This window comes from Onychostoma macrolepis, chromosome 07 (assembly GCF_012432095.1).
Source record: "Onychostoma macrolepis isolate SWU-2019 chromosome 07, ASM1243209v1, whole genome shotgun sequence".
NCBI classification, from domain to species: Eukaryota; Metazoa; Chordata; class Actinopteri; order Cypriniformes; family Cyprinidae; genus Onychostoma; species Onychostoma macrolepis.
This window is the reverse complement of record NC_081161.1, coordinates 14,681,891-14,696,045: the sequence shown is the minus strand read 5'-3', so window position 1 is coordinate 14,696,045 and position 14,155 is coordinate 14,681,891. Positions and strand designations below refer to the sequence as shown.

The following is a 14,155-nucleotide window of genomic DNA, read 5'->3' as shown; positions in this document are numbered from 1 at the left end:
TGCTGCGCGTCCCTGTGTGTAATAAGCAAAGTGAACGCGGGTTGTGGACCCGCCCAGAGGCGCATTTTCTACTAACGCGCTTTTTAAACAACAAAAATAAATAAATTGCGCCATTGACCAGGTTTGAGTTGGTCCATGGTGCAGTCTATTTTCAGTTCCTCTTTTTTTTAGACCAGCACGCCCATGGGCACACAAATGGGCACAAATGCATTTGCTATTTAAACAACGTGGCACAGGACGGTGTGCTGTTGCATATATCCTTTGTGGGTTTGACTCGCCACCTACTGGACATTTAAGGTACTACTCGTAATATGTTTAGTTTCACTTTCGATTTCTCTCAGTGAAGATTGTTTAGGACAATGCGCACGCAATGTACTTTGAGTGGTTGATTTCTTCGTTGAGCCTTGGATATATATGTCCGTAAGTGCCATATTTGTGTTAAAACATACTAATGTCCATAAGGAGTTGTTTAATTGTTGAAATAATTGATTGATACTGCATTAATTGTGGGAGAAGGAATTGCTTTAATAATTTAAATAATAAAACGTTAGGTCTCTCTTTGTTTGACACAAAATGCATGTATTTATAGTATATACAAGCTAAAATAATGATGTGAAGAAACTAGGTACATTGTATTGTTTAACTGTATCATAGATATAAATATAATGCTTACACACAATTTTCTTCTTTGTTTGTAGTTTTACAGCTAAAATAACCAGTAAAGTCACCAAGGTCACAAGACTGCTTTCTGGAGTTTTCTTTGTTCGCTATCTGTTAACCCTTTGCCTAAGTAATGCATTGGTGAGAACAGAATAGACGGGAAAATGAGAACTAGCAAAAACACTTGCGCCGCATTGCGCCGGGTGTATGATAGGGCCCAAAGACTTTCAAATCACATGAGCCACTATTTTACTCACAATAGAACATGGAGAACATAACAAATGTTTAAAGGGAGAAATTTTACACTTTTATCCACTAAATGAGCTCATTTCAAATTTGATGCCTGCTACGGGTCTCAAAAAAGTTGGCACGGGGGCAATAAAGGGCTGAAAAAGCAAGAAATTTTGAGAAGATTCAGCTGGGAGAACATCTAACAACTAATTAAGTTAATTGACGTCAGGTCTGTAGCATGATTAGCTATAAAAGGGATGTCTTAGAGAGGCAGAGTCTCTCAGAAGTAAAGATGGGCAGAGGCTCTCCAATCTGTGAAAGAGTGTGTAAAAAGATTGTGGAATACTTTAAAAACAACGTTCCTTAACATCAAATTGCAAAGGCTTTGCAAATCTCATCATCTACAGTGCATAACATAATCAAAAGATTCAGAGAAACTGAAACCTCAGACGACACTGCATCATTCATCGGCATGATTCTGTCATTGACATTACTAAATGGGCCCATGAATACTTCCAGAAACCACTGTCGGTAAACACAATCCGCCGTGCCATCTGCAGATGCCAACTAAAGCTCTATCATGCAAAAAGGAAGCCATATGTGAACATGGTCCAGAAGCGCCATCGTGTCCTGTGGGCCAAGGCTCATTTAAAATGGACTGTTTCAAAGTGGAAAAGTGTTCTATGGTCAGACGAGTCCAGATTTGACATGCTTGTTGGAAATCAATCAGGATTGTGTCCTCCGGGCTAAAGAGGAGGGAGACCTTCCAGCGTGTTATCAGCATTCAGTTCAAAAGCCAGCATTTCTGATGGTATGGGTCTGCATAAGTGCATATGGTATGGGCAGCTTGCATGTTTTGGAAGGCACTATGAATGCTGAAAGGTATATAGAGCAACATATGCTCCCCTCCAGACAATGTCTATTTCAGGGAAGGCCTAACCCTAACAATGCAAAACCACATACTGCAGCTATTACAACAGCATAGCTTCGTAGTAGAAGAGTACAGGTGCTGAATTGGCCTGCCTGCAGTCCAGATCCCTCACCTATAGAGAACATTTGGCGCATCATTAAACGAAAAATATGTCAAAGACGACCACAAACTTTTCATCTGCTGGAAATGTCAGGCAAGAATGGGACCAAATTCCAACAGCAGCTCGCTGCTCAACATTCAAATATATGACTAGTGCTTGATGTAGCGTGCTTCAGAAACAGCGAAATCAACATCTAAGATGTGAATGCTCTTCTAATCCATATCACTGTGTGTATTGCATGGTCAGCCTAATTGAATTAAAAAATATAACAATAATCAAGTTTAAGTGTCATGTCAGCAGCTTGCATTGTATGCAGGAGCGAAATATTAAGCATATTAGCAGCAGCATTTAATATCTGTATTTATACAGCTGGAGCAAATGCAGCCTAGAGCATGTAATCGCTCTGAGGACACGCTGATAATAACAGATGTGCTTTCAGGGAAGTGCGTGAGGCTGATTTGACTATTTTACACTAACTGAAAGCACCCACTGTTAAACATTACTGTGAAAGATGCTGTGAGGATATTATTCAAATGTCAAACAAATCTCAGTGCCATGCCCGTATCCAGCTGATTATAATGTATTCAATGACAATGACGCTGCTCAAGTATAACTAAAACATTATGGAATTTAACGGCTGTTTGATGAAGGATCAATAGCAGAGATGAGATGCACTGAGGATGTTCAAAGGTTATGGGATACTGATCTCTGAGAAAGTGGAGGCAAGGATCCCCCCCCCCCCCCCTTTTTTTAATTTGTACATGCTGCTTCTTTGATCATTTAAGGTGTCTTTAGTGGATGCTTTTCACTTTTCCAGATTTTTATATTTTCAAAAATTATACTAAAGACTCCAACGCAGCAGTGCTTTCTAGTTTATTTTATTTAGTAACATAACACAAAGTATAGTCACATAAATACACATGCAGTAGTGTCCATTAAGAGAGAGAGAGAAGGAAGGAGGGAGGGAGGTTTTTTGACAATGTTGTCAAAAAACACTCAATCAATCTTAAAAAATCAATCCAGAACTCTGATCAATAAACCATGATCATTAAACAGTTGCCCTCTTCTCCATTTGGTGTTCGACAGGGGCATTACTAGTCTTTCATCAGTACTGGGGCACTGGTGCAATAAAGGTCTGCTTTGTTATTGCCAAACAACAGAAGACAAGTTTTGTTTCCAACAATGGATTGTAGGCAAATATCCACCTCATCCAGCACTCTTTTTGTTTCTGTTCTTATGAAATATCCCGTGTGAGGAACCGCTGCAAATGATCCAGTGTGTGAGTGAACTGTCCGAATGAATCAAACTGGATTGAGAGCACTTTCAGACCTTTTTGTAAACAAGTTTGACCGATTAGTTAAAGGGGTGTTTGATTGTGATTTCACTTTTTACATTTTAGTTAGTGTGTAATGTTGTTGTTTGAGCATAAACAATATCTGCAAAGTTACAATGCTGAAAGTTCAATACAAACGGAGATATTGTCTTTTAAAATTATGGCAGTTTAATGCCTACAAAAACTGCTCGTAGTGACTACAACGAGCTACTATCCAGGTTGGTGACATCACAAACCCAGACATTTACATAAACCCCACCCCAAGGGAACATGCACCAAGAGGGCAAGGCCATATTGCCCTGCTTTAGAGAAAAGGAAAAGTTGTTGCCATGCCATCAAAACTAGGGGTGCATGAGAAAATCTATTCATATATGAATCATGATTCTGTCTTCTAACGATTCTAATAAATCCACACATTTCAAAATCAATGTTCTAAAGCAGCAGTTCTTAATCCTGTTCGCGTCCCCCTGCTCTGCACTCTCTCTCTCCGGAGTGCATGCTGGGAGTGTTGGGGTGCGTGTGAGAGTTCACGAGGAGAGGACGAATGAAAGTGGCTTTATTTTACTGTTATTCTCTTTTCTTTCTTTTTTCTAACTTTGGGATCATTTAAAAGTAAGAAGTTAGGAAAGTAAAGTGTGTTTGGAGCGTCGTAGGGAGGAGTATTGACGGAGTTGAGATGGCGTCTCGGCCGGAGGGTGGAGAAGAGCCATTATCACGGCGTCAGGTGTGGTGGTTTTCTTAAAGGAGGAGAATTTGGTTAACCATCTAAGCAGTGGAATTTCGGTAAGTGGACCTTTTTTTTTGCTGTTTCGCCGTTAGCTAATCCAACACGAAAGGTGATAATCTCAAACGTGCCGCCGTTCATCCCTGATGATGAAATCGAACATGCACTTTCATGTTTTGGAAAGTTTGCTAGTCCGTTAAAAATGATTCCATTAGGATGCAAAAATACGGTTTTAAAACACGGGAGCCAATGCTTCTGAAATAGGGCTGTGCAATTAATAGCATGTGATTGTCATGCGCATCTCGTCAGTAAAGCCGGTTCCATCTCCATCACCTACTTTCAGATGGATGAGATGCGCATGACAATCGCATGCGATTAATTGCACAGCCCTATTCTGAAACAACCTGATTTGGATGTGTCTTTCAGAGATTCGTATGAAGGGAAAACATATATGGGTTATGCTAGTACAGGAAGTTTAAAGTGCTTTGAATGTGGAGATGTTGGACATAAAAGGTCTACATGTCTACATAAGGCTGGCAGTAGTGGTGTTAGTGTTACACCGAATTCCACTGTTGACTTAGTGGTTAATAAATCTAATGGAGAGCAAACGACTCCTAATGTGACTACTGCTGTTGATTCAGAGATCAGAATTGAATCTAATGGAGAGCAAACGACTCATAAGGAAATAAAAGAAAGTCATGGAAATGATGTTGCATCGTGTAGTAGTGTAGGACGATTTTTTTCCCAGATAAGAAGTTTATTGTTTCAGTGAAAGTACTGCAGCGTACAGTGAGTTATGATGTATTGAGCAAACAGAAGAGGTTTAGATTCAAGAAATTTGTTACGAAGCTGAGAAAAAATAAAGGACCGTTTCCCTTCAAAAAGTGATGGTTAAAATGCACTGGGTGACTCTCATGATGTGTTTTATTTTTTTCCTTCTGTCTCTGTCCACTTTATATTTTAACCTCTTTATGGAGAACTTAAAAGTGGGTTCTTTAAATATAAATGGAGGAAGAGATAGGGGTAAATTGGCAGTAGTATCAGAGTTTTATTCCACCAGAGTGAAATAGATGGTGGGAAGGAAATCTGGTATTAAGTCATGGGACAAACAATAGTGCTGGAGTAGCCATATTATTTAAAAAAGGCTTGAATGTCGATATTTTATATACTGAAGAGATTGAAAAGGGAAGGATATTATTATTAAAAATAGAGTATGGAGAACATGTCTTTGTGTTAGTGAATGTGTATGCTCCAAATAATGGGTTAGAAAGAATAAGAGTTTTTGATCAATTACATGAAGCGCTTCAAAAATTTTATGTTGATATTTGATTAGTGTTAGGTGGGGACTGGAATTGTACTATTAATTTTTTAATTAATAGAAATGGTGAACCACATAGTCACTCTAGTGAATCACTGTCCAATATAATGGGGAAATATGATTTAGTAGATGTGTGGAGAAGGACGAATATAGGAGTCAGACAATATACATGGATTAAAGTAGCAGAAAATATGGTTAGTGGGGCTAGACTGGTGTCACGAATCCATGCACTTCCGTTCACTCACCACCAGAGGTCACCCGCTCACCACATGGACTCTTGCACTACACTACTGTTGCATTTCACCAGACTACAATTCCTATCATCCATTGCACTGATCACAGCTGTCACCAATCACACATTGCATGATTACACAGCTAATCCCATCAGACACGCTTTATAAGCCTTGGACTTCCTCTCTGTCATCGCCGAGTATTGCTTAGCATCTGTCACTGTGATAGCTACTCTACGGAGCCTCTCTTAAGTTTTCCTATCTAGTCAAAGTCATAGTCTTGCTTGTTTAGCTGTGTTTTTGATTCTTGCCTGTTCATCTTAGAGTTACCCTTTGCCTTGCCGTTTGGATACTGTTTGCCCCAGCCTGGACCATTGCTTATGTTTACGGATTACCTCTTTTGTCTAAACCCTCTGGATATTGTTAGCCGACGATTGACCACGCCTGTTTAGGATACTTCTCTTGCCTTGCCCTCTATATACCTGTTTGCCATTGTCAGAAACTTGCCTGTTTATCGACCATGTCTCTGAATAAAGCTTTGCAGATGGATCTGAACGCTTCCTCTGTTCCTTCCATAACAACTGGATAGATTTTATTTAAGTAAGATGGCGGAAAATAGAGTAATGAGTGCATCAATATTGCCAAATGGTTTTTCTGATCATCATTTGATCATGTTTGATTTGAACATAAAGCAAACTTTAAGACCTAAATATTATTGGCATTTGAAATAATTTTTTTAAAAGATAATGGCTTTTGTGATAGTTTTAAGTTGTTTTGGGAGAAATGGAAAGAAAAAGTGATTTTGAAAATCTGTGTCAATGGTGGGATGTGGGCAAGGTACAAATTAAAGAGTTTTGTCAAAATGTTTCTAGCTTTCCTATGCCTAGAAACCGTACTGCATCTAAACATTCACCGCGCTATACATGCAGTTTGCTGACAATTCTGGAATTTCGGTCAAATACAATGCATATTTCACTGCTTATAAAACAAATAATATGCTTTGAATGATCGTTCATATCTAGCCTATAAATACACTACTTTAGCAACAAGACAAAGGGATAGTTGTTGTGAGAACAGCGCTGACAGCAGCAATGGTTGTCACCTCCACCATGTTTAAATTTTATGACCCGTCCAACTTGGAAACTCGGGTATCAAAATTATTTTCGAATTTCCCGGTAGTAAATACGACTTGAGAGGCTGTTCACGTCCAATTTCTGATTAGGAAACTCGTATTTACGATAATTCCGATAGCACATGAAGGCAGCATAATTCATGTAGGACGTCACTGAAGGCCTAGGTGTGAAATGCATGGCCCGCCACTGCAGAAAGGCTACCATGTTCAGTTGCCATTGTACTTTATTAAATCAATTACTTGAATGCTTAGCCATGAATGCTGATCAGATGCCAGCCTGGAGACATTTATATATGCTTTGTTGGCATAAATACCATTTAGAGACATGTGGCTCCCAAAGTAACTCCTGAAGTTCATCTATTTATAGTGTGTGATTGATCACGTTACACTTTCACTGGCCTTTCTCCATCAACACAAGGCATTAGCATTACAATCAGTAGTGTCAATTCTGTCCACACTTTTGCTTGCAAGTTGCTTATTTCCTTAAATAAACATTTGCGGTGTAACATATGTCATTTAACAGCATTTTAAAGTCCTAGAGTCTTGACACGATTTAGCCAGTCCCATTACAGATGCAATGACATTTAAAGCGCTGTATCATATTCAGTGGCGGAGCCAGGATGTTTTCATTGGGGTGGCCAGGGAGGGGCCAGCAACCAGTCTGGGGTGGCACATAAATCTTCATTATTTCAATATAAAAATGTGTTTGACTAAAGTACTGTTTTTACTGTTTTTTGCCTAAAACACAACTGAATACAATATATATATATACTTAATTGTAATTGAGATGTTTGTGAATTAGATCAAGTAACACTGAGTGAATATAACAATTTTTGTATTATTCCTCACAAAGGCAAAGTGCAGTAACTACGCAAACACTGAAAATGAGAAAAATGCCTTTAAAGTTTTTACATCAGCCAGTCAAACATGTTGTGGGTACATTAGTAGCAATGCATTCATTTAAAGCCTTCTTAGGATGAATGTTTTTATAGATAAAAACCATGACCACTGATGTGACCTTTGACCACCAAAATGCAGATACTGCACTCTGCCTTTGGATGACTGTTAGGCCCCGCGTCTAGGGGTAGTAAAGATAAACTCTAAGCAGGGCATAATAAAACAGGGTTGTGGTTATGGAATCCCCAAGCACGATACCCTCCGGTCGATAATCAAACAAATACATGATGTTAGGTCAAAGAAAATGATTAGATTTATTTAATACAATCAAGTGGAATTTAGAACATCTCTTCAAGGTGTCCCAAAGACCAAAATAACAAACAAAACCAATCTAGAAAGAAAAAATAATAAACTAAATAACCTCAAATATGGAAAGTAAAATACATCTTACTTCCCTAACTACCTAATACAAAACAGAACCCAAATTAAATAGCCAAAACCAAAATGGCAGGACACCCCTTTGCTCCACGTTCTTAGAATACAATGTTAAGAATGAACGAATTTGATCTACACTTGAAGAACAACAAATTTGATCATCGGCCGGAGGAGGGATCCAGGAGCTCTTAACCCATACACGACCGAACCAACAATGAGCTCCCCGTTGAATGCTGGCGGCGTCCTTTAAAAGACCACGCCTCGTCCAAACGACCAATGGCGATCGTACACCCGATCAGTGGACATCCTATTAGAAATCAGACAGAGCAAAAGAAGGAGGAGACAAAGCACACACACACCACAAATACAAGAAACTCAGGTCGTAACAATGACCTTACACAACTAAAACACTATTGCAAAAGCAAAGTGCAGTATCTACAAACTAAATGTGTTCATCCAGCTTTCTTGTTGTGTTTCTTACTACATGTTGATTGTTTTTAATAACTAATAGTTGTATTGATGTTTGCATGTTGTGAATGTTAAAATTGCTCAGTAGTAAGCCTCAAGATTGTCTTATCGCAATGCTGCTTTCACCACAAAGAGTGTTTTTCTCATTTTATTTAAAAAGTAATCCATTACATACCAAGTAGTTAAAACAGTAGTTAAAAATTCACACAATTTAAGCTTTGCCTAACAATTTACCTAGGGATGCCATAAAAGGAAAACAAGGAATTTGTGATTCTTTATAGGAAAATAAGGGACAGAATAAAGGATGCTCAAAATATTTGTACTGTACCACATCCTGTACATCATTTCCATGTTTACGGTTAAGTATATGTATTGCCTTGTGTTTATACGATCCAATAAATAATTATTAATAAATAATTATTAATAAAAAGAATAATGTTTAATTAATAAGTAAATATTATAACTGTTTATATATATATATATATATATATATATATATATATACATACAGTATATATATTTATGAATGAATGAATGATGCATTTATATAGCGCTTTACTGTGTATTTCTGTACACCCAAAGCGCTTTACAATCATGTGGGGGGTCTCTCCTCAACCACCACCAGTGTGCAGCATCCACTTGGATGATGCGACGGCAGCCACAGGACAACAGCGCCATGTCGCTCACCACACACCAGCTACAGGTGGAGAGGAGAGAGAGTCATAGAGCCAATCAAGTGGATGGGGATTATTAGGAGACCATGATTGACAAGGGCCAGTGGAGGGAATTTGGCCAAGACACCGGGGATACACCCCTACTCTTTTACGAGAAGTGCCAAGGGATTTTTAGTGACCACAGAGAGTCAGGACCTCGGTTTAACGTCTCATCCGAAAGACGGTGCTTTTTACAGTATAGTGTCCCCGTCACTATACTGGAGCATTAGGACCCACACAGACCACAGGGTGAGCACCCCCTGTTGGTCTCACTAACACCTCTTCCAACAGCTACCTAGTTTTCCCAGGAGGTCTCCCATCCAGGTACTGACCAGGCTCAACCGTGCTATATATATACTTTTTTTTTTTTTTAATTAAACAGAAACACTGCACAGCAGTTAAACACCGTGGAACGAATTACATTACATTACAGACACACTTTGCAAAAGGCATGGGCGTTGTTTACATGGATTCGAGACAAGAAATTTAATTCTTCCATCCAGCTGTTGTTAAATTTACAGACATATTTTTTTTCTTCTTCGCCAGAGCACCACTGACTCTTCTCCTTCCATTTCTACCACTGATGGTAGATTCAACTTCCCACGTCTACTACTTGCGCAGAAATATACAGCACAACTGGGTTGTAGGTTGCCAGGTTGAGGTCACAAATGGTTTGAAATTTGTGTATTGTGTCGATTGTGTGAGATGATGCGTTGGGTGATGCGTTTCATACAAGATCTGGCAACTGTTCAACCTTGGAATAAAATATCGATGTGATTATTCATATAATGAGATTTGGGCCATACAAATTACAGGAGTTTCCCAGGAGAAATAACAAAACGGGAGGGGGGCGGGAGACGGGTGTGAAATACGGGAGACTCCCGCGAAAAACGGGAGTGTTGACAGGTATGTCATAAAGCAGGCATCCTCAAATCTGGCCTTCAAGATCATTAGAAAATCACATGTAGGTGAGTTTGATCAGGGTTGGAGCTAAACTCTGCAGCAGATTGGCCCTCCAGGGAAAGATTTGAGGAACCCTGTCATAAAGCCTTCCACGAACGACTATATTAACAAATGAAACGGTGATTTGTGCAAAACTAATGATTACTTATCAATTAAGAATTTGTTATTTGCATGGTCTGGTAGTCATATCATATGGCATATGCTTGTGAATAGGGGACAAACTGCGTTCTGTATAACTTTTCATACTGAACGGTTCTTTGATGAATTAACCTATATAACTTTACCGGAGCCAGCTAACTTTTGAAGGAATAACCCCTACGATTGGATTAGTTACTACAATTGGATAAGCTGCCTGAAATGTGGAGAGATGTCCGAATCAACAAACATCAGTGCGATTATAAATCAGATTATCATTACGTTGTCAGAGTGGATATGCAGCAGTGCAGGTAGGCTGTTTAATTTGCTAGCGGCTGGCTAGTTAATGTTAACTGATTATAAAGCTGTCATTTGCCTTGCTAGGAGTTAATATTTTGCTATCTTCCCTACCCGTCTTTGGATGTTTGCATTTTAACGTGAGTTCAACCATCATTTGGCCGCGGGATACTAAGGCAGACCGTGCAGTATCTGCGGTGTCAAACGGGAAAACAAAGCCAGAACGCAGTAACTTCACTTACTGTGGTTTGCCTTGGTATTAGCTTGGATTTTGTAGTTACTGCAATTTTGACACTCTTGTTTCTCTGAAATGAGACAAAATTGAAACAGGAAACTTTGTCACAAGACAGATCAGATGTCACAAAGCCCATTTTAGGACTCAATTTTGACCAGATGTGTAGTTACTGCTTTGCCTTTGGACGGCAGTGAATTGGTGGGTTTTTGTTAAATGTGAGCCAAAATCATCACAATTAAAAGAACCAAAGACTTAAACTACTTCAGTCTGTGTGCATTGGATTTATTTAATACACGAGTTTCACAATTTGAGTTGAATTACTGAAATAAATGAACTTTTCCACGACATTTATTGAGATGCACCTGTATAGTGATCTCAATTCATATTCAAACCCAAATGAAACTACGAATATGCAAAGTCGTAGTTATGTCGTCAGTTAAGTCATGAAGTTACAAAAGAAGGCCATTAAAGCTGCCTTAAAACTGTGCATGCAAGTATTTATTATTTATGAGTCACATTCAAAGCAGTGTCAGTTTTTAAAATAGCAGCCAAAATAACCTAATAACCAGCTGCTGTGATGTCTGTTAATCAAAGAACAAAATTAAAAAGAGGAAATCGCACTCGGTTACTAACGTAACCTTGGTTCCCTGAGATACAGGAATGAGTACTGCGAAACCTATGGCGACGAAGCCCGCCAGAATGGGCGGGGCCATTTGGCTATATAAGCGGGCGCTTTGCCACAGGATCTTCAGGTTACTTCGACTGAAGCGACGACTGAGTCGTGCATAGCACTGCTAGCAATGCAGTACTCGTTCCTGTATCTCAGGGAAGTGAGGTTATGTTAGTAACCGAGCATGTTCCCTGTCGATACTTCACTCATACTGTGTCTTGCTAAAGACGCTACGGGAACACAGTACAATCACGCCGTGCTATGGTAGAGGAACGACTGTATATTATAAGCAAGTAATGCCCATAGGTAAATTAACAATAATCTCCAAGGCTAATACGGCCTGAACTCTCAGATGTCATGCATTCCAGAGAATGATTCCTCTGAGTAATCATTCCAGAGGACTCGTATAACTTCGTCACCCCAGGGCCGAGAGCCGACAAGTAAACCGACCCAAGGAGATTAAGCGTGTTATGGTCATGGACTCCCTGTCAGAACTGTTTGCATAACGTAAGAATGTATCTATCGAGCGTGATAGCATCTACTATCCATCTAGAAAGTCTTTGTTTTGTGACCGTATGCCCCTTGGTGCAGTTACCGAAGCTAACAAAGAGTTGTTCCGACCATCTGAACGGCGTGGAACACTCAATGTAAATCTTTAGAGCTCTGACAGGGAAGAGCAAGTATAAATTTCGGTCCTCTTCAGAGGGAGGGAGCGCAGAAACCTGCGCTCTGAATGGAGTGGGGAGCACCTTAGGTGTGTAACCATGCCTTGGTTTCAGGATGACCTTAGAGTCGTTAGGCCCGAATTCCAGGCAGGCAGGGCTAATGGAAAGTGCCTGCAGGTCCCCTATTCACTTTACCGATGCCAGTGCTAGGAGCAGAGCAGTCTTTAGCGACAGAGGAGAAAGAGCCGCGTCCATGCACTTGGTAAAATTGCGGGGAGCCAAAGACAGCCCGAAACCGTGTACTGATAAGCCACTCCTTCGAAGGCGAATCTCAAGAATTGTCTGTGGTGGGGGGCTATCTGAATGTGAAAGTAGGCATCTTTCAGATCCAGCGAGAGGAACCAATCCCCTGGGCATACTTCTGAGAGGATGTTTCAATGTGATCATTCCAAACGACCGTCTCATGAGGGCACGATTCAGGTGCCTGAGATAAGGATGGGCCTTAGGCCGCCATCCTTTTTTGGGGGCGAGAAAGTAGCGGCTGTAGAAGCCTGACTTGCTCTAAGCTGGCGGAACGTCTCTACAGCTCCATTTGCCAGTAACTTCATCACCTCGGGGCACAGGACATGAGCGTCTGTGCTCTGCACAGGTGGGAGCCACGCAAATCACGGTGGTCTTTGAGCAAATTGAAGTGTTTAACCTTGTTTTTTTTATCCCAAAAACCCAGTCTGACACTCCAGGCATGGCCTGCCAGGCCTCGGCCCGCGTGACAAGGGGTTGGATTGGTTCGAGTGGTAGGCCGGCATGTGGGGACCTGACACTCGTGATAAGTGGAAGAGGAAATTTGCTCTATTTTTGAAAATGTTTGTTTTCACCACTCCTCTGCCAAACGAAGCCGCCGAGTTCGAGGCTTCATCGCGCGGTCGCCACTCTGCTAGGCTAGCTACACGCTCACCAAGACACTGAGGCCAATCCTCGCCTCCACCAGCGAGACCTCCAACTGCTTCGCCGGCGTCCTCCTATTGTTCAGCGGGGTCATCAATTACTCTTGTTGAGAAGTAGACAGTATTAAGCTTGAGGCAAGCGCTGATCAATTCTGAAGTGCAGTTCTCGCGAAGGATGAACACATCACGATCAGCCAACCTCACGCCAAAATCCACTGCAGCCCCCAAGGCCAACAAAGCGAGCAAAGCTCGTAAGGCCCCGGACTCGACTCGCTCAACTCTTCCTTTATCCCGCTCATGGTACGGTCTTTCTTGTGCGCCGGCTCGCAGCAGCAGGCCTTCAGTGAGCCTGGGCTGCGCCCCAGAGCTCACCACAGCAAGGCCTCGCTCATCTCCCGTTCCCGCTCAGCCTTTCACCACGGCTCTCCCTGCCGCAGCGCCGAATGCAGCCGGACCCGCTGGCTCTCCCTCAACTTCTCAGTCTGGTTCTCCGGCTACTGATAATCTTGTCCTTTCAGTGGCCTCCAGCTCCAGTGACAAACGCTAGCGTGAGGCTGCCTCCGCTGGCGGAACAAGCTACACAGCAGGGTGTCTCAAACCCTGCCCCCTTCCTATGGCCTGCAGTAGCTGAAACAAGCGCGAGGCTGCCTCTGCTGGCTACGCAGGCTCACACATTTCATTCATTCCCTCATGCTACTAATAACCCTTTATCTTTCAGTGGCCTCCAGCTCCAATTGCAAACGCTAGCGTGAGGCTGCCTCCGCTAGCGGCGCAAGCTACTCAACCTCTTCAGGGTGTCACAAACCCCACTCCCTTCCCGTGTCCTACAGTAGCTGAAACAAGCACGGAGCTGCCTCAGCTTGCTACTCAGGCACACACATCTCAGTCTTTTCCTCCTTTCACCTATTACAGTCTACCTCCTCAAACTTAAGAGCCCAATCTAAGCGTGAGGTTGCCTGCGCCGACAATCTCGGCTCCTCCTCCTCTCCCTCTCTCCTCTTTACTGCACTCAAAATCAAATTTACAGCATCACCTCTGCCCGTCCCAGCAAATGCTGTCGCCTTGGAGCCTCCA

At 41.5% G+C, this 14,155-nt stretch overlaps 1 protein-coding gene across 4 annotated transcripts in view; it reads right to left on the bottom strand.

Moving 5' to 3' along the window:
* The window catches only part of LOC131544556 (B-cell scaffold protein with ankyrin repeats-like), a 112,427-nt gene that overhangs the window by 27,752 nt on the left and 70,520 nt on the right, over positions 1–14,155 (bottom strand). For 3 of the 4 annotated variants that reach the window (XM_058782859.1, XM_058782860.1, XM_058782862.1), the window contains exon 8: positions 10,810–10,872. The exons of the other annotated variant lie outside the window; for it this stretch is intronic. In XM_058782859.1, coding sequence (XP_058638842.1) covers positions 10,810–10,872 — 63 coding nt within the window. The remainder of the gene's footprint in view (positions 1–10,809; positions 10,873–14,155) is intronic. 4 annotated transcript variants of the gene reach the window in all.